Source organism: Vitis riparia, chromosome 9 (assembly GCF_004353265.1).
Source record: "Vitis riparia cultivar Riparia Gloire de Montpellier isolate 1030 chromosome 9, EGFV_Vit.rip_1.0, whole genome shotgun sequence".
NCBI classification, from domain to species: Eukaryota; Viridiplantae; Streptophyta; class Magnoliopsida; order Vitales; family Vitaceae; genus Vitis; species Vitis riparia.
In genome coordinates, this window is record NC_048439.1 from 2,112,971 (window position 1) to 2,133,224 (window position 20,254).

General features: G+C 34.3%; 3 protein-coding genes across 6 annotated transcripts; 2 read left to right on the forward strand and 1 right to left on the reverse strand.

The window, feature by feature from the left end:
• The first annotated feature begins 811 nt into the window (after positions 1-811).
• On the forward strand, positions 812-1,634 carry LOC117921579 (PRA1 family protein F2). Its single transcript, XM_034839498.1, has one exon. It carries the CDS (start codon positions 901-903, stop codon positions 1,480-1,482), a length of 582 nt encoding a protein of 193 aa, XP_034695389.1. The 5' UTR covers positions 812-900; the 3' UTR covers positions 1,483-1,634.
• Positions 1,635-6,497: 4,863 nt separating this feature from the next.
• On the forward strand, positions 6,498-11,584 carry LOC117921994 (protein WHI4). The gene is made up of 10 exons (XM_034839950.1): positions 6,498-6,805; positions 7,930-7,992; positions 8,798-8,879; positions 9,020-9,094; positions 9,312-9,390; positions 9,521-9,566; positions 10,484-10,593; positions 10,763-10,832; positions 11,085-11,167; positions 11,282-11,584. The coding sequence occupies exons 1-10, from the start codon at positions 6,626-6,628 to the stop codon at positions 11,310-11,312; spliced, it is 819 nt and encodes a 272-aa protein (XP_034695841.1). The 5' UTR covers positions 6,498-6,625; the 3' UTR covers positions 11,313-11,584.
• A 550-nt stretch (positions 11,585-12,134) lies between these two features.
• On the reverse strand, positions 12,135-18,268 carry LOC117921993 (inactive protein kinase SELMODRAFT_444075). Of its 4 annotated transcripts, none has more exons than XM_034839947.1 (11): positions 17,787-18,268; positions 17,454-17,608; positions 16,322-17,307; positions 15,509-15,663; positions 15,327-15,421; positions 14,105-15,144; positions 13,728-13,888; positions 13,481-13,557; positions 13,244-13,391; positions 12,949-13,098; positions 12,135-12,645 (listed from the first exon to the last, which is right to left on the reverse strand). In XM_034839947.1, exons 3-11 carry the CDS (start codon positions 16,500-16,502, stop codon positions 12,409-12,411), a joined length of 2,244 nt encoding a protein of 747 aa, XP_034695838.1. In that variant the 5' UTR covers positions 16,503-17,307; positions 17,454-17,608; positions 17,787-18,268; the 3' UTR covers positions 12,135-12,408. The 4 variants fall into 4 exon arrangements, with proteins under 4 accessions (XP_034695838.1, XP_034695839.1, XP_034695837.1 ...); XM_034839948.1 differs by having other exon boundaries at positions 17,426-17,608; XM_034839946.1 differs by lacking the exon at positions 17,454-17,608.
• Between the last annotated feature and the right edge of the window lie 1,986 nt (positions 18,269-20,254).

The following is a 20,254-nucleotide window of genomic DNA, read 5'->3' on the forward strand; positions in this document are numbered from 1 at the left end:
CGCCACTCCACAACTACCAAATATGTCATACCAAAAGGCTAATTATTCCATCCATCATCAATCTCAACCGTCCAATTATTCAATGATCTCACTTTTTTTATATAAAAAAAAAAAAAATCTATATAAAAAAATGCTTAAAATTCAAAAAAAAAAAAAACATTAAATATTAACTAAATTCTTGTATAAGCCAATCAAAAATCTTCATGAGAAAGTATTTGTATCGGCTTTCATGTTAAACTTTTCTTTTGATCTAAATATTATTATAAAATTGTTTTTTGACATGTATATAAAAGAAATTTAGGGGGTATTATTAATTTTTTAAATATAAAATATGAAAATTAGATAACCATTTAAAATAATATAATAAATAAATATCATCAAATAGCTAAAAATATGGGATTATTGGAATACATTATGCATATTTAGAGCTTATTTGACAACAATTTTGAAAACATTTCCAATTTTTTTGACATTTAAAATAATTTTTTTTATAAAAATTTGTAAATTTTAAAAAGATTAGAAATGATTTCTAATAATTATTATTAAACGGATTCACAAATTGCATTTTTTGAGTATTATTTAAGAAAATGTTGGAATTTATTGCAGTTGCTAATATTTCTAAATAATTGGGAAAATATAAGAATTATCCATAAAAATTAAAACATTTAATTTTTAAAATATTTATATTTATTAGGTTTTGTTTGATTAATTTGAAGGTGTGCCGAGAGTAATGGACCTCAGGCACACTAGATAACTCCCACCGCCCTATAATTTATTATTCAGTATGAGACTTCGTACATTACCTCTTTAACACCGCCTCCATCTTCTTAATATTGTTCTCCTTCGAGGCTTCGACACGAAGTCCACTGTCCAGCGCCTCTGAGCGGAGACTCGCCGGAAATGACGACGTACGGCACGATTCCGACGTCATCCGCGGGAGATTCTCCGAGTCTCGAGTACGTCTCCCGCGCAAAGGAACGTCTCAGATCGGGGCTCGCCACCAGGAGGCCATGGAAAGAGATGTTCAATATCCGGTCAATCGGACTCCCGATCAACTTCCCCGATGCGGTGAACAGGGTGAAAACGAACATCTCCTTTTTCCGGATGAATTACGTTATAATCGTTCTGCTGATTCTCTTCCTTAGCCTCCTGTGGCACCCGATCTCGCTGATCGTCTTCATCGTGATGATGGCGGTGTGGCTGTTCCTCTACTTCCTCCGCGACGAACCTCTGGTGGTTTTCCACCGTACGATTGACGATCGTGTGGTGCTGATAGTGCTTTTGATTCTTACAATCGTTTTCCTCTTGTTGACTCACGCTACACTCAACATTCTGGTATCGTTGCTGATCGGAGTGGCGGTGGTGGTGCTACACGCGGCGTTTAGGAAGACTGATGATCTCTTCCTGGACGAAGAGGCCGCCAGCGCCGGAGGCTTGCTGACGACGCCCGGCAGCACCGCCGGGCCTTCTGCGTCGTCTTAAGCAATGTGGAAAGGGTAGTTTTGGAATTAACCAAATCCTTGGAGGATCTCGTGTTTTCAATTTTTATTAATTAATGTTTTTGTAGCTCGATTTTCTTTGGATGGTTTAATTGATTGTTTGTATCATTGTTTATGTCTTTTGTTTGTTGTTCATCTTCTCTCTTCTTCCCTTTTTTTTTTTTTGTACTTTCAATGGTAAATGTGATGATTTGGAAACAAGATCATTCTTGAAATGAATGGTCTGAAATTTTCTTCTTTTCTTTGAGAATATTATAACCGCGTTTGGGGAATATCACTCCATGATATCTACTATGATAATATGAGTATAGTTTATATGCAATCAATTTAATTGGTTAACATTTTCGGATACTTTTTCCCTCTTTCTCAAGCAAAATTTTCATTTTCTAATTTTCATTTTCTTTCATTTTCTAACTAACCAAACTTCAAGAGTTTTTTTCATATTAATCTTCCTTTAGAATTTAATTGTTTAAAGTTGAATTGTTTTTCCCAATTTGAATTCATCAGCAATTTCATTTTATTGTGAATCATCAATCCATCCTTACTTATTCATTTCTTTTCGTACCATTTAAGTCTTAATTACCAAAAACATGACATCCTAGTGGATGACATCTGAAGTTGTTATACCATTAATAATTATGAAGGTTATAATGAATAAGGTTTTAAAAAAAAAAAATCATTTTGATAATTATGAAGGTTGCACGTGATAATGAATAAGATCTTAGATTTGATTAATTTATTAATTAAGATCCATTTTAAGCTAAGTAAGTTACTCAAACTCCATGTGCGTTTAAGTCACTTAAGTCCAATAAGAGAACCATATAAATACTCATTTTAATGGCCTTTTGAGTGTTATCTTTCTAATCCGAAGAGGGAGTGAAAATCTAAACATTCACCCTTCCAAAGTCCACTCTTTAGAGTGTCATGGATATAGTTCGAGTCATCAGACGGAAAATTTTGGATGTATGAAACCTTCAAAGCATTAATACATGTTCTTTGTCAGACGGATTTCGATCTAGGACTATCCAAAGCGTAGGTATGAGTTTTAATCTCTAGATTTGTATTATTCTATGGTTTTTGAAGTCATTTATTTCCATTATGTGAAATCTAAAGATTTTTAGGGATAGATGCATGCACCTTACGAGATCTAAGACATGAGAACGAAGTAGTTCGAGGTTCACAACATGAGGTTCATCTTTGATACCATTTATAACAACCTACTTCTAACTGTATAGATATTTTTCACTGTAAGCTCAATAAGCTTTCACGACTTTAAAATATTTAAAAGGAGCTCATATATATATATGGTAAAATTCACTTATATAACAATCAAACAAATCACATGATATTCCCAAATTATTTTATAAACTTAGAAACAAATTAGAACATATTTCAAAAAATATTATTTGATCCACTTGAATACAAACAATTAATACTTTAATAATAAGATGAAAACAAATATAAAGTTATGAAATAACTCACTACACTATTTACTCTTATTTCAAAGAAGTCAAATTCTTGAAAGAATTTATCCAAACCTTTAAATTACATAATAAAACAAATAATAAAACTTTCTTCTTTATAACTCTTCAAATAAAAAATTCTCCAAACTCTCTCTCTCTATTTAAATAATATGGAGAAACCATAACAATAAAAATAGTGGGCAATTAAAATGACCCAATATCTTACTTATCTTCTCTATTTTTACTTTTTTCTTTTTAAAATTTTTTTTTTTAAAGTATTTTTAAATTTTCAAAATACATAAATATCCCTAAAATAAAAAATTGGCCCAAAAGACCCTCGTTACTTTAAAAGTTGTCTATATGGTTAAAAAAAGAGTTTATACTTATATAGTGCTAGGAATTTTGTTCCTTTATATAATGTGAGCTATCATAATTAAAATTCTAAATTTGGAAGAGGCTAGAACTCGAGCTCAATTCTTCCTTATAGAAACTAAGTTCTTTGCTATGTGGGCTAACTTCCTCTATAACAATTAATTGAGGTAAAATGTAACTCCATAAATTTGGCCTCATACCATACTACCATCATATCCCATGTTAGAAATGAACAAACTTTGTCATTTTCTACTGTTTACACGGTTGAGGAGAGTTTATGGCCAAAGTAGTTTATTTGTAAAAAAAAATGATAAGAATAGTATCCATTTGAAAATATTTGTCAAAGTAGTCTTCTTTGTCCACGTAAGCATCCACATGGATTTTAAGTGTATAAAACCACCGTTGGTGACTGTGGTTTTAAAACTTATAGAAATTTCCTTAAAACCACAGTTTGTAACTGTGGTTTTACAATTTTTCTTAGAACCACAGTTACTAACTGTGGTTTTAAAAGAACTATCCTTAAAACCACAGTTACAAACTGTGGTTTTGCAATTTCCCTTAAAACCATAGTTAGTAACTGTGGTTTTACAATTATTTTTACGTTTTAATAGTGTTATAATTTTAATATTATTTTTAAAATATTTTTTATCAAAACAACCATAAACCACAGTTAGTAATTGTGGTTTTACAATTTCCCTTAAAACCACAGTTACTAACTGTGGTTTTACAATTATTTTTAGTCTTACAATTTTAATATTATTTTTAAAATATTTTTTTATCACAACAACCATAAAACCACAGTTACTAACTGTGGTTTTACTAATGGTGTTGTAATTTTAATATTATTTTTAAAATATTTTTTTTATCAAAATTACAATTATGTTGTAATTTTCACAAATATTTTTAAGGGGAACTCATGTGTAAAAAAGTATGGGATTTTAGAACTTTGGCCAATGTCGGAAATTCCTTCAGTGTTAAATAACCTAAAATCATAATCATTGGCATTAATTTTCATATGAAAATATAAAATTTTAAAATAATATAAACAATTTCTTTAGTTATTTTAAAATTTAAAAATAATATGAATAAATAATTTTCTTTAGTTCATATGTGAAAATATTTGTAAAAAAAATAAATATTTTATTTACCATAAATATATAAGGAAATTTAAATTTTTATGGGAATGCATGTAGACCAAATTATTTTCTCAAATTTTCAAGGAAAATATGAAAAAATAAAGATAAAATATATATATTTTTAAAACAGTCGTAACAAAAAAAATTGTGAAAAGCAAAGTTCTAAAATCCCATACTTTTTTACACATGAGTTCCCCTTAAAAATATTTGTGAAAATTACAACATAATTGTAATTTTGATAAAAAAATATTTTAAAAATAATATTAAAATTACAACACCATTAGTAAAACCACAATTAGTAACTGTGGTTTTATGGTTGTTTTGATAAAAAATATTTTAAAAATAATATTAAAATTATAACACTATTAAAACGTAAAAATAATTGTAAAACCACAGTTACTAACTGTGGTTTTAAGGGAAATTGCAAAACCACAGTTTGTAACTGTGGTTTTAAGGATAGTTCTTTTAAAACCACAGTTAGTAACTGTGGTTCTAAGAGAAATTGTAAAACCACAGTTACAAACTGTGGTTTTAAGGAAATTTCTATAAGTTTTAAAACCACAGTCACCAACGGTGGTTTTATACACTTAAAATCCATGTGGATGCTTACGTGGACAAAGAAGACTATTTTGACAAATATTTTCAAATGGATACTATTCTTATCATTTTTTTTTACAAATAAACTACTTTGGCCATAAACTCGTTGAGGAAGTACTTCTTATGAAAAGCCCCCTTGAATTGTTCCCAAACTATAGGTCGCTAACCCTTTTAAGGCCTCTTGGTTATATCCCACCAATGATTTACTTCTTTGTCTAGCATAAATATTACATAAGAAGCTATTTGCTCCTCAAAATAGTCCATAACATCAAAAAAATCTTTTAATCCATCCATACATATGTATAGTCATCAAATAACTTCTATCTTTTAAAGTCATCAAATAAGCTACCCTCAAATATTGTCTACTTTAGACTCGATCTATCTTATGACTTTAAAAAGTTTTTATATGGTTAAGAGGAATTTATACATATATAATATAATTTTTTTTTTCCCTAATCAATGTGTGACATCAAAATCATCCCCTATGGAGACATGAAGTTCTCACTATGTCTCATGGGATTGCAAGACCAAATGAGTAAACACTCTTATTAAAAGGCCGAACAAATAAAAGTCAATATCAAAGTCAATAATTGACTTTGATACTATTTGTGATGACTCACCCCCTTTAAATATTGTCCGTTCTAAACTTAATAAGTTCCACCATTTTAGAATACATTTACATGATTAAAAGTTTTTAACAATATATATATATATATATATATATATATATATATATTCTTTCTAACTATATAAACATGTTTTAAAACCATAAAAGTTCATTAGGTTGAGAGTGAACAATATTTGTATGAGAGGTCGTGGGTCATTACAAGTGATATCAGAGTTGATCATAGACCTCAATGTTGGTCTCTATTTGTTTCACCTCGCAAGTTTGTTAACCTGTTTGGTTTCACGATCCTATGAGACATGATTAGAATATCGTATTTGCATGGAGAATGATTGTAATATCCTACCATAGATAAGAAAAAAAAGTTATTGATACATGGGCTCCTATTAATCTTATAAATGACTTTTAAAGTCGTGGACCTCATTAAAACTAGTCCAAACAATATCTATATGATTAAGAGCAAATCGTATACTTAATTTATATTTAGTTCTTAAAAAAGAAAAGGGAAAGAAAATAATGAAAAAAAAAACATAATAGCATATTAAGGTTCAAATTTAAAGTTTGCATAATATTGGATGGACACTATAGACTTTTTGCAAATATTAGTTCAATTTTAAAATCCTCTTTTCCGTATAAAATAATAATAAAAAAAATCATCCCACATGCTTTTAAGAAAATATGTATGAAGCTTCTAAATATTTTCTTAATATTAAGTAAAAAAATTTCCGTGTTTATTAATTTTGATAATTTGAAATTTCTATTTACCAAGTATATAATTTAAAATTCAATTTTATTACAATTTTCCCAACAACCAAACACAATTTCCAGAGCGCCTTCTCCAATGCGAAGACTCTCTTCACGCACTCTGAAAATCAGATAGTGTCATTGATTAAATCAAAGCCGTGGATTTGGTGAGGCCCCAGAGAGTGTGCCATGTCCCACCACGCATACGATCCGTACTACCACCACGCCCAGGGGGACCGGTCGGGGATCAACACACTGTTCGTCTCCGGCCTTCCCGACGACGTCAAGCCCCGTGAGATTCACAATCTCTTCCGCCGCCGTCCAGGCTTCGACTCTTGCCAGCTCAAGTACACTGGCCGTGGCAATCAGGTCTAATCCACATTCTACTTTTCTTTTCTTTTTAAAAAATTTTGATTATTTTTTTTTTGGGGGGGTTGTTTTTGGGAATTGGGAATTGTTTTCTTAGGAAAAAAAAAATCAGCTTCTGTTTGGTTGGCTGGAAAATGGAGGGAAGGAGAAGAAAAGAAAGACTTTTTTTTTTTTAATATTGTGATTTTGTGTTGTTTTGGAATTGGTAATTGTGTTGTGTTTTCTTTGGAAGTGGGAGTTGTGTTTTTCTTAAGAGAGAATCAGTGTGTATTTGGTTGCCTAGTAAATGGAGGAAAGGGTAAGGAAGGTGCGATAGGTGATTAGGTTTTCCTGTTTTCTTAAGAGAGAATCAGCCCCTATTTAGTTACACAAATGGAGGAAGTAGAAGGGAATTCTGTTGAATGATATGCTATATGTTGTTTTAGAAATGACAATTAGGTTTTCCTATTCTTCCGGGAAAACCAATTTTGTTGGGTTGGCTGTAAAATGGAGGAACGAGAAAGCAGAGAGAATATGTTTTATGTTGTTTTTTAAGGCAATTAGAGTGTTTTTTTTTTTGGTGAAAAATCAGCCTTTGTTTGGTTGCATAGAGAGTTGAGGAAAGGAAAGGACACGGGAAGGAAATTTTGAATGCTGTACTTCTTTGTTAGTTTTGGGTTTGGGCTTCTAGGGTTTTCAAGAATGTTGTCTGGGAAATTTGCTCTGTTTGGTTCTAGGGAAAACGGAGTAAAAGCCAATAAAATGAGATTTTGGGTGTGTTTTATATTGTCAGGACTGGTTGAGAGTGTCTTTGGGTTGTTTGAGAAAGTTAGTATCATGCATTTTCTCAGTAACAGAAGAATGTGATTATAGGGTTCTCTGCATTTTCATAATTGCAGTGTTTCACATTGCTTGCTAAGATTGAATATTCAGGTGTATCAGAGTAGGGTCCCATTTCATGGACTGTGCAAACTTTTAGAATGATTTAAGAAGAGAATATTGATAAGAAGAAAATGATTTTTGTCACGTTCCGGATTCTTTGACATTTCTGTGACTATTTATTTTTCAAACATTTTGAGATGCTTCAAAATTTCTCCGAGAATGCTTGTTGGCTATCACTTAAGCAGTTTATTTCTTGTTTGCAGGTTGTTGCATTTGCTACCTTTTTCAATCATCAAACCGCAGTTGCAGCACTTCATGCATTAAATGTAAGAATGCGTGTTCTTGACAGAATATATCCATTCCTTTTTTTAGGGAAAACCTTATTGTCATTTGAACAAAGTTTCATGATCTTCGGTAGATATCTATAGATATGTGTTTACTTGTCATGAATAGAATATTGAAATTCATTAGAATTTAATAGCTTGTTAGCTGTGATGAAATTAAAAAAATGGGGAAAATTTTGCTTCATTGGTCAATCAAAATCGTTAGATGATTTATTATATGTCTTCTTATCTTTTGATTAAGGATTTATTTTACATGATAACATAACCAAGCAAAATGTAAATGAGAATTAGATTCTTAAGGTTTGTTTGAACATTGTAGGGCAGTCATCTTAAGTAGAATTATATCCTTTTCTGAACCCGACCTAATGGAGCCTGAAGTTAGCTAAAATGAGTTTTACTAAAGAAGTGAAGACATAAGACATAACCTGCCCTTTAATTGCAACATCTTTTGCCCCTTTCAATTGATTTGACAAGTTAGAGAGTTATTTTATTTTTTTATTCAGAAAAATATGACAACAAAACATATAACATTCAGTGGTAAATATTGGAGTAATTTGGTGCTTCAAATGTTAACTGAAAATTTTCAAGGATAATGCTAGTATTTCCTGTTCAAGTAGTCAACACCTTGGAAACTGGTTGGAAATCAAGGTTTCAGTTTCAACTGTGTCGGTCCAGTTGAGATATTAAACCAAAGGGATCATATGACTAACCTTACCAGCATGAGAATATTTCTTTAAGAACTTTTGAGTCCCTTCTTACTTGTCGCTTCTATGATTATCATTTTCAGGGCGTAAAATTTGACCCTCAAACTGGATCCATTCTGCACATTGAATTGGCCAGATCAAACTCAAGAAGAAAACGTGTACCAGGTATACAATTTCATGTCAGGCTGAAGACAATTGTAATTTTGAACTTGTTTCCTAAATCAGTATAATGAGTTCTGGTTAAGTTTTATCTTTGAACTCCAATTTCATTGTCAAATTATCACATTGTTGGTTTTTGTTCACAGGTAGTGGTGCTTATGTTGTTATTGATAAAAGAAGTAAAACATCAACCAATGCCCACGAAACATCAAGTGATGACGGTAATGTGCTGTGAACATTATAAAATCTTATGACAAAGTACTGATACCACTTATATGCCTGTTAGCAGCACCCACTACTTCATTTTTGGCCTCATTTATTCCATTTGATAATTGCTACTAGAATCTAGTTTTCACATCAGGAAGTCACTGCCTCCTCATCTGACCCTAAATTGTATGGCTAACTTGCACATGTTGTTGGCACATTTTCAACATTCAGGAGATAGTGAATCTGATGAACCAGCCAAGACAAGCAATCCTGACTCTGGAAACAATGATGATTTAGTGACTGCAAAGAGGTTGAAAATGCTCTCCAGTCTCATTTTGTGAATTTGACAAAGCTTAGCAAATAGAAAGAATAAAAGCTTTTGAGTTCCTGCAGTCCTTCTTGCAGGAGACTAACTGTATTTCTTCTCCATTAATTTGCAGTGGTGAGATGGCAGTTGATCCTGACAGTACTCTAACGGCTGTAAATGTAAGTGAAAAAAACATGATACATGATGTTTTGTTAGAACTTTTCATTCAATTATGGAAATGACTTTGTGTCCTTACTTCTTGATCTACTGCATTTTGGTTTCTTGAAAGGATAGTGCGTTGAACTCTCTATTATGTGTGAGTTTAAAAGTGTGATGTAGAAATATAAGCATGCATACACTCAATAGGAACTGTTAATGCAATGAGTCATGAAATTCTCTTTTTCTCTGCTTTAGGTAGGATTGATGCTCTACTTACCATCCTGTTCATCTTACTTTTAGTTCTATACTTCTATGGATGCTTAGAAATTTATTTTTCCCTTATATTGGGGCAATACAAAAGGAGAACGTTTGTCCTCTTCTTTCTGGTCTAATTGAGGATCCCCGAAATCGTTCTGTTGAATTTTTATTTTCTATGATGTTGGTTTTTCAAATAAAAAATTTCTTTATGGTCTTCGATTAGGGGCTTGAACAGGAATGTAACTCATTTTTTGTTGTTTTCTCAAATTCTGTGGTTTTCAGATTGTTGTGAATGCATCATCAAAAGTTTGCATGTGTTTCATGTGATTGCTAACAAGTGCTTGCATATCAAGTGCCTCATAAATCTCTATTAGGCCCCATTTTGTTGATTTCTGCAAGGCAATAAGATCTTTTTTAAGCTAACTAAGAGCTTTTGTAGATGTTGAGGTAAATTTTATTAAAGGAGCTTTGGGGTTTTTTTAAGAGGAAAAAAAAAAAGAAGGAAGCAATTTAAGATGGGAGCCAAGATGTTGCTTCTCATTGAAGCACTTTTTTTGACTTATGCACTAATTTTTAATATAATTTATATAATTTCAATATTGCCTCTTTAAAATTATGGTTTTGGCCTCAGTTTCAACTTCTAAGTGACTCAGTGGTTGTTATGACTTGGCTGTTGCAGGAGCAGCCAGAAAAGACAACTGATGCGGGTCTCCCACCATGTTCCACTTTATTCATTGCAAATCTGGGTCCAACTTGCACTGAAGATGAACTGAAGCAAGTTCTATCTCAGTAAGTTGCCTCTCCTTATGTTGTTCTAAACCTCATTTTTTGTTGAAATTTTATGCTGTCTCAAGAAGTGCTTGATTCCTAGGTTGATTTTCTCTGTCCTACAAATTGCATCATTATCTATTGAGTTTTTATGAGGAAATTTGATGGCTTTTATGCTGTTTGGTGCCAGATACCCAGGATTTAATGTGCTCAAGATGCGAGCTAAAGGTGGAATGCCTGTTGCATTTGCTGATTTTGAGGTATAGTATCGCCAATGGCAACTATGGACTTTAATTTTTGCTAATATGTTAACCATCTAGTAACTGATAACCATGGCCGAACATATGTTATTGGTTATGATCTATCATGTTTCAACTTGGCAAATGACGATCCCAATTAATTGGGGTTGCTAGTAACTCTTATTCATTTACGAAAATTATCATTCTTATTTCCTTTTCTGAATTCATTGAACAAGGCAATTTGTCGTCATTAACGTCTTTCATTCCTGGCAGGAAATTGAGCAAGCTAATAAGGCAATGGATGCACTTCAAGGCAGCATGCTGGCATCCTCAGACAGGGGTGGCATGCACTTAGAGTATGCTTCACCCCTTAAATTAATCTACAGTTTCATCATCTAAGCTCCTTTCAGATAATCATCACATTTCATGATAACTGCATCTAATTGATAGTTTCTCAACATGTTTTGCAGATATGCAAGGTCTAAAATGAGGAAGCCCTAGAAGAAAGAGGAGCAAAGCAAAAATTTTCCAATGGTTTCGGAACCTTATCTGTACCATACTGCAGAATCCTGTTTTCTAAACCTGGCAGTGTAATTGTGCCAGTGTAGGAACCATATGAGAGGGTTCATAGCTGTTATTGGCTTGTCTTCCTTTGGATTCTTTTTCCAGGAATCAATGTGAAAAACAGTTCCTAAGCCTGTTAAGATCGCCCTAATCTTTTAATACCAGTTCCATAACTTGCAACTGTTGAATTAAAGATTTTCTTCACCTCATAACTGCTATTAAAGTAACAGCAATAAGACCCCATTTAAGCATTCAATGTCCTCTTGATTTCTTGCACTAGTGCCACATGGGGCATTGGTTTACAGGGTCTTGTCCAATCTGTTTCATCATCTTTGGACTTCACTGCTGGAGTCATGGAGTTTTGGAGAGGGTCCATTTTGAGGATAAGATCACGGGCGATCATAATCAGAAGGGTTTGGGTCTGGGGCCACAAATACAATCATGTTAAGGGACATCAGACATGGAAGCAACCATATAATAAATGAGTTGGCTGAAAGTGAAAGCTACAGAGGACCAATCAAACCCACCGTTAATGCCCCCATGTTTGTCCATTATCTGTCGTCTGAACCTGTCAGCTGTTATCTACATCAGACAGACTTTCCATGTTTGGACTTCGTCCCTGTGTTTTCAATATTTTGCAATTCAAATGGTTGGATTTGATTCACCCCCTCATTAACATCATTGGCCTTTCATGTTCAGTGCTTTGATCAGTTAACAAAAACATCTGAAATAACCCAAAAAGGACAGGGAGACACAAGCTGAGCAAAACATATTTTTTGAGAGCTTCTTCCTTGATTCAAACAAAAGACATCCACCATTGTTCATATTGCCATTTGGTATTTTACTACTCTTTCTCCCCATCTCTCAATGAATTACAAAACCTTGCTATCCCTCCTAACTTCCCCCTCTACTGTACAGAAGCAAAATCTAGATGACATTGGGCAGGAAAAGAAAAACAAGAAAAAAAATCTAAGTGAAAAAGAAAATAGGCAAATGCATCTTCAGCATTCCCATACATGTAGCACTCCTAGCCTTACAATTTGCCTTCGCTTGAAGTCCTCCTGCCCTTATCCTTCTCCCAGAAGGCTGACCTTAGCGCTTCAAGGGACAGCTTACCACTGAATTCTTCATATGCCTCGTTTAATATTGGACCACTGAAATGTTGATGCTGGTCTGACCAAATCCGCCCACTCTGGCTGCCCACATCATAACCCGGGGTTGCCATGTAATTTGAGTCCATAACCATGTCTCCCTCCAGAATGCGTAACACCTTCATACACAAAGAACATGAAGCAGGTAAACAAAAGCCTGGCTGAAGTTTTTGGAACCACCTAGATTTCTCAATAGGGAAACTCTAATGTGAATCAAGTTTTGGAAGCTAGCGACAACTTTTTCAAAGATCAGAGCTACAAATTTTCAGTGAGGGTCTAGTAATGTAATCTTCCATAACCAAAATTAATGAGAAACTTTTGAAATGATGATTTTTAAGTAACAATTAAATAAAAATTGCTAAACAGTTTGGGAAAATGCTCTAGAAAAAGTTGACCGGTTTTTCTGTTAAAATGTTTCTTACCTGTGACATCCGAGGCCTTGCATGAGGATCCCTCCGTATGCACAAGGATGCTGCATGCAACATGCAATAGACCTCCTGCTCCGAATAACAGTTTCCCAGCCGTGGGTCTACTAGTTCATCAATGGCATACTCTTCCAATAAAGGACGTGCCTGAATAAGATTTTAAAACATAAGCAACAAAAGGGAAAAGGAAACCAAGAAAATTATCTAAGATCACTTTGCCCAATAAAATTATATTCCCTAATATTAATAGGTGATTTGGTCTGAAGAAGGCTTAAATCATGTATAATCATACCCATTCAGTGAGGCATTGCTGACCCTTGGGCCGGTTAAGGTCCACAGCTTTTCGTCCTGTGACAAGCTCCACCAAGACAACCCCAAAAGAATATACATCAGCCTTTTCTGTGATTTGGCCACTTTGAGCATATTCTGGAGCCAAATACCTACATAAAAAGGAGCAGAATAGCTCATTTGATTCTATAACAGTGTGAAAGCATTAAAGTTAAAGCAAAAGCTGTCATTCAGTAGTTACCCAAATGTTCCAATTACTCTTGTTTCCACACCCGTGTCTCCATCAGGCTGCCACCTAGCCAGGCCAAAATCCCCAACCTAATCAAAGCAAAAGTAGGAGTAAGGTCAAGCTTTCTATATGCTATCTTTACCAAGTATAACACAGATTCCATGCCCCTTGAAAAAATAACATCACAATTGTCTTATTTATCACGTTCAAATATGTTTAACTTTGGAAAAATGGAAATAAGATTAAGAAACTGGCATACCAGTGGCTCAAAATCATGGGTGATGAGGATGTTGTTGGGTCGCATGTCACGGTGGACAATGCAACCCACTCTGCATTCTTCATGAAGGTAACGCAGACCTCGAGCAGCTCCAACAGCAACTTTTTGTCGAGCAGACCATTCTAGTGGATCTCGATGGCGTCCTGAAAGTATCCAAACCGTATAAGTTTATAGTCAAGTTATAAGTAGAAACTAAGCTTCCTCATGAAAAAGACCTGAAAAAATAGCTCAAGTATTAATGGCTGTGATGTTGAAAGAGGTCATTATTTAAATAAATAAAAAATCTGATTATTAATGATGACATATTTTGTGCATTTGATTAGTAGTAGCATTTCCACACTGGGAGGAACAGAAATTACCATATAGATGAGAATCCAGTGAGCCATTGCATATATATTCATAAACCAGCAACCTTCTTCTGTCTTCTATACAGTACCCAATCAGCATAACAACATTTCGGTGCTGAGCACAGCTCAGGACTTCCACTTCTGAGCAAAATTCAACATCACCCTGAGAACTAGCCAATTTGTGTTGCTTCACAGCAACTGCTTGGCCATCAGGTAGGACCCCTCTGTGGACAGATCCAAACCCGCCTTCTGCCAAGAAATTAGCTTGTGAAAATCCACCAGTAGCAAGCTCCAGCTCGGCATAGCTGAACCACCTTGGGGGCTTTCCAAATACAGGAGCCTTGTGTTGACATATTGAACACAATGGAGGTGGACCAGGAGGCGCATTTCTGGATAATGAAATTGCTTCTCTAACGTTCCCACTGAAGTCCAGCTCTGACCTATAGTTCATCATTCCAATTCTAGCATCACGATCAATTTTAGAGAACTTATCTAGCAAAGCTTTAGACGTGGGAGGTTGAGTCTTATCCCTGGATTTCTTTGAACTTTGTTCAATATGTTGTGAGGATTGATGATGAGAAGCGAGAACACCTGCCATCCAAGGTTGAAACCCAACACTTGAAGATGGAGATAAATTTTCATTGTCAGTGTCTGAACTAGATTCATCAAGATCCAAATTTTCTTTTGTATGTGATGATTCCTCTTTCTTTAGGTCTCCATTCACTTCGGAGTTGAAGAATGGTGAGGTTCCTGGATCTGAGCTTGATACTGATGAAGTTCCAACTTCAGTTGCAGTGAATGGTGTCCCCAACTCCGGACTACTGCTTGGAGTCACAACTGGGCCCCGAATGGACTTCATCGAGTCATTCTTGGTTTTAGAATGTTTTTCAGCTGTTTCATCTGGTTCAGAAGGCAATTGACAGGCTGTTTCAGATTCCATCTTATGTGATCCAACCAAATTCAAGCGGAGAACTTTAGGTTGGGAGCGCTTCATAACCACAATGTTGCATTGCAGCTCTTCCATGCAGCATTTTTCCTCATGTTTGAGCTGCCTGCACATAACATAAGTAACTTTTAACCAAGGGAAGAGTAATGAAAATAAGGACATAACTGCTGAACCAAGAAATTAATAGACAACAGCTTGACAGAGAAATAAAGGAATTCCCAGGAGGGAAATGAAAATAAATAAATAAATAAAAACATTTTTATGGAAAAATTAGAAAGAGTATATTACTTATCCAATACAACCCAATTAGCTTCCGTTCTTTTGGCCTCTCCAGAAACTGCCCCACATGGTGATCCAGAGACAATCTTTATCTTGACATTTATCTGTGAAATGAACGGATCAGGAAACACATTAAAATCCTATAAGCATCCCTAACACTGAACCATGTACACGTTTATTGAGGCACTCACCTTGTTTGGATCATAAACATCATGAAGCTGAAGGATCATCTGTGAACAAGAATCTGTAATCTCACATTTCTGCTCTGAACTTGCTCCTGAATGAGATTTCCGGTGACCACTCGCACAGTCCCCTGCAAATCTTGGGAAACCCCATAATTTTCTACCTGAAAAGAGGAGAAAAAGTTAGTTGCCTCTAAAAAGTCTATCACCACATCAGTGGATTTTTTGAAGAAAATGGAAATCACCGGATTCCTTGAAACTCATGAATTTCCTTATTCGAAACCAAACTTCACCTAGATGTAGAACTTCTGAAACTTCAATTGCTATTATCTATTCAACAAAACAACTGATGGTCGTTTAATTATCTATCATACAAACCCCAGTCTTCCAAGCCAGAGACATGAGATCTGCAGAGATGATTACCTTCTCTATTTGCATTATAACCACAATGCCAGCAAGGATCCAGGGATAACATTACCATAGTATAGCCCACGCCACCCAAATATAAACCAGACAAAACAAACCAGGACATAAAACTGGGAACAGATTTCAAAAAAATTCTCATGATTGAACAAATTATGTACTCAAAAGTCGAATCTAGTCTCTAAGTGATCCTACAGAAACAAATTAACTAGCCTGTTGAAAACTAACATCTACCCAAATCATCAAAACTTACACCACAAAAAGCACCAAGGGAAATGAACATACTGATCAAGTGAAGCACATTCTTCATTTTCTATGCTCTCCCTAGAAAGAACACATGATTAATATGGAAACATTCCAATCAAGGAATCAATCCAACATGAAAGCGCAAAGGTATACCTGGGCTTTGTGCAGGGACGACAACAAGCAGAGTAATGCAATCCCCAGGCTGCACAACATGAGTTAAGGCCCATACCAGAGCAGTTTTCGGGATTTCTTTCGACGCCTTCACCGCAACAACCACCTTCTCGGCAGCCTCCGAGGATTTCTCCTGCTTCCCTCTCTTCTGTTCCTTACTCATTAGGCCACCAAATTCTACTCACCTCCTTGGTTAACAGATCCAATTTCCCACACCCATCAAACCCATCTCAGTATGGAAGCTAAACAACCACTGGCTTCTCTAAGACAACAAAATATTTGCATTATTAGCTTGTCCCCACCACCATGTTTGATTCAAAGACATGTATCAGAAACATGCTTTTCTGCTCTCATAGCCCCAGAGCCCCCAAATGACAAGACCCTTTTAACCAATTCAGTCCAATTACCCAACAGAAGCACACACAAGAAAAAAGAAAAAAAGGCTAAGAATGGTCGATGGAATAGAACCCACTTCCCAATTTGTCTCTCTTTGATCAACCAGAGAATCTTGCAAGCTTATTCCAAAAATAGTAACAGTAACCCTTGAATAGATCTATGGAAACTTCAAATATTTTGGCTTAGTAAACGGAGAAACTGATTCCTTGCCTGCGTTTGATGGGAGGTTCAAATATTTTGAGGAGTCCTCAAGAGAAAAGGGGTATCAAGGCACTGTTTGGCATGAGATGTACGATAATGCAAAACGACACAGCACCATAGTAGACCTCAACATCTGTGCATCATTAGCATGGCTTTTGAGCCTTCAAATCAGGGAGTCAACCCAGTGAAAGAAACAGGTTCAGATTCGCAATGCCCAACCAAAAAAAAAATATATGAAATGATGAACTGACAAAGAGAGGCGTTGCTTTTGCTTTTGATGTATGTGTCTCGAGAATCTTTGCTCAGAAACCTCAATTTTGAACCTTAAAGCTTCCCCATTAGCCTCATATCGACACCAACTGGATCAAATCCTGCACAAAAGTCATATCTGATCAGCATCTTCCACAAAGTTCAAAAATAAAATAAATAAAACTCAAACTCCCTGTTTGGTTGCCGAGAAAACGTGAGGAAAAAGTAAAGAAACCTTACAGTTCGAGGACAGAATGACTCAACTTACTTGAGTTGAATTTCTTTCCCACTTTCATTTTCTTCCTCTTTCTCTTTTCTCCAAAAAGAAAAGGAAAAAGAAAAAGAAAAAACACTCAAATGTCTGAACCATAAGATCCAAATTTTACTTTCCCATCTCTTTCCCTTCCTTTCCCAGCAACCAAACTAAAAACACGGCAAACAAAAGTGTGAGCCACAACCTACAAATCTTAGCTTTGAATTCAACCCCATTAAGAAAAACGCCCAAACTCTATGATTCAACCTCAAAAATAACTGCTCACAAACGCAAACGCAGCAACCTCACGTGAAACCCATGATACAAAAACACTCCAATATCATTTACCTTTTAGTTTCCGGGCGTTGTTCTTTCACATCAGCCAAACAAACACTTCCACGCCAAAAGGTACGGAGAAAAGGGGTCGGAAGTGAAGAAGATCGAAGAGTTACACCCACCCTGACCACACCCACCACCCCCACCCCCACTACCACATCCCCAAAAATAATCAAAACCCAAAAAAAAATAAAAAATATTGTGGGAGATGGAAGCAAATCAAGACAAGATTGTTTGTGATGGCCTTAGTAAGAAAAGGAAACTATGAATTTATATATTTATATAAAATTTGATAATGTGAAAATGAAGTGGATGAGTTTGTTGTGATTGTGGGTGCATGTGGATCAGCACCCTCAGCGACACCACCTCTGCTTCTCCCCCATGCTGTCAGCTTCTTGCTTGCATTGCTCGCCTTCCTTCTTCAATCAGTCTCCTCTCTCTGCATATTTTTTACTGTGTGGGTCGCCGTCAGTGCTTGTGTCCACAGCTTTGCCCTTTCTTCTTCATCTATTTTCACTCCTGTCCTTTCTCATCAGCCGTCAGCACCCACCATCTTTTCTTTTCATTTTATTTTTGGGATCTCATTCTAATTTTTTTAGCAAAATTATTTTTTAAAGTATTAGAAAGAAATAAGTTAATAAATAAATTTAGAAAAAAAAAAACCAAACAAATTACCAAAAAAAAAAAAAAATTCCCTACTTTTATGTCTTTCCAAACTTAGGAAAATTCAAAGAAAAGGGCAAGGAAGATCTACGATTTTAATTGAAAATTTTAGATATTAAAGGTTTGTTTGGTATTTTTTTTTCATTTTTTAATTTAATTTTTGTAATTATTTTCATCTATTTTAAAAAATAATTATTAAAATACATAAAATCATTAAAAATATTTTAAAGTTTTAGATAAAATTTTATTTTACAAACCATTATAAAACAATTTTTTTAAAAAAAATTGAAAACAATTACTAAACAAGCCTGATAGTTTATGTTTCATTCTACTCTTATTTTTCTTGCATGATTTTATTATTTAATATCAATAAAGAAATATATATGAATTGAATAATTTAATTTGATTTTAATAAATAATTAGGATTATATAATAAATTTTAAATCAAAAAATTAAACAATGGAATGGTAGTAAGAAAAAACAAAATGGATTATTCATGAAATTATGTATTATTGTTTTTAAAAACAATTCGAATCATTTTTCATATATAAACAATGATTTTTCTATTTTTGTTTTTTATCAACCACTTATATATATTTTTGTATTTTCAATTTTGTTTGGAAGACTCCATGCAAAACATATAAAAAAATGCCTCAAAATTTCTCTTAAAAACAATCTATTTTAAAAAGTCTCAAAAAAAATTTATTAAAATATATTTGGACATATAAATAATATCATACCCATCTTGTTAAATAGACTTTACCCCTCTAATTCAAATATATATATTATTTTAAAATAATAAAATAAGGAAGTTTGCAATTTGCATTGGGAAAATGAACTGCCTGCTTTGGAACATTTGAATATGCGCAGCGCCAAAAGCAAAAGGCTGTGTTTGGCTTTTGAGCTTGTCCTTTCTGCTTTTGTTTTTTTCCATTTTTTTTTCTTTCTCTAAGATTTTAGATTTTTAGAATAGGCGGCGTCCAATCAGAATCCTCTGTTTGTAGGAAAAAGAAGTCTCGTGCAGTAGTCGCCTGTCACCCTTTTTTATCACAGACCTTTCCCTGTAGACGATTGGTCCCCGATGACGGTGACGACTGTTTTGGATTCCAACTTGTTTTCCCTTATTTTCTAATAATTTTTAAAATTTTGTAACATTATATAATTTAGATTTTTGAAAAAAAAAAAAAACAGTAGTCAAATGAAAGAGTCCAAAATGGTCCACATGATACCTGCCTCTGATCAGGAAAAAGCAGAACCAACGGCTGAGATCAAGGGAGGAGCAGAAACCAGTTTCTGCACCACCTGTACTGAATACTGGCGCCACAGGTGACCACGTGCAGCAGGAAGAGAAGGTGGTGAAACTGATATGGCATTTTGGTAAATAAAGGCCGAAAGGGTGGCATATGAGTAATTTCGCTGATACTGAATTTAATTTTTGAAAATGAGTCATTAAATGCAAACCGGAAGGTGAGGTTAAAACCCTAAACCCTAACCCTGCCAACGGCTAACCAGAGTTAAATCAGGGGAGTCTAATTGGTCCCACCTGCCGTTTTCCATCTCCGTCAACTGCTCATATGCTGTCCCTCCCACTCCATTTCCCCAAGTCATATTTTAATTTCTTAAATTTTTCTATTTTTATTTATTAAATAAAAAATAAATTTAATCCAAATTAAAAAGTAAAAATAAAAAATCCACCCGTAGAATTTTACATTTTTAATATTAAGTGTTAAAACCAATCTAAATATATTAAAAAACTTAATAACGTAGATCAAATCCGAAAATAAAGAAAAAATCGAATCATATCTCCAACCATTAAT

Excerpts from the sequence above, each read along its gene's own strand:
- LOC117921579 (XM_034839498.1), top strand. The coding sequence starts at position 901 with ATGACGACGTACGGCACGATTCCGACGTCATCCGCGGGAGATTCTCCG.
- LOC117921994 (XM_034839950.1), top strand. The coding sequence starts at position 6,626 with ATGTCCCACCACGCATACGATCCGTACTACCACCACGCCCAGGGGGAC. Across the intron at positions 6,806-7,929 it reads ACACTGGCCGTGGCAATCAG|GTTGTTGCATTTGCTACCTT; the intron begins GTCTAATCCACA and ends TCTTGTTTGCAG. Across the intron at positions 10,594-10,762 it reads CTGAAGCAAGTTCTATCTCA|ATACCCAGGATTTAATGTGC; the intron begins GTAAGTTGCCTC and ends GTTTGGTGCCAG.
- LOC117921993 (XM_034839946.1), bottom strand. The coding sequence starts at position 16,502 with ATGAGTAAGGAACAGAAGAGAGGGAAGCAGGAGAAATCCTCGGAGGCT. Across the intron at positions 13,558-13,727 it reads CCCATGATTTTGAGCCACTG|GTTGGGGATTTTGGCCTGGC; the intron begins GTATGCCAGTTT and ends TGCTTTGATTAG. Across the intron at positions 13,392-13,480 it reads AGAGTAATTGGAACATTTGG|GTATTTGGCTCCAGAATATG; the intron begins GTAACTACTGAA and ends CTTTTTATGTAG.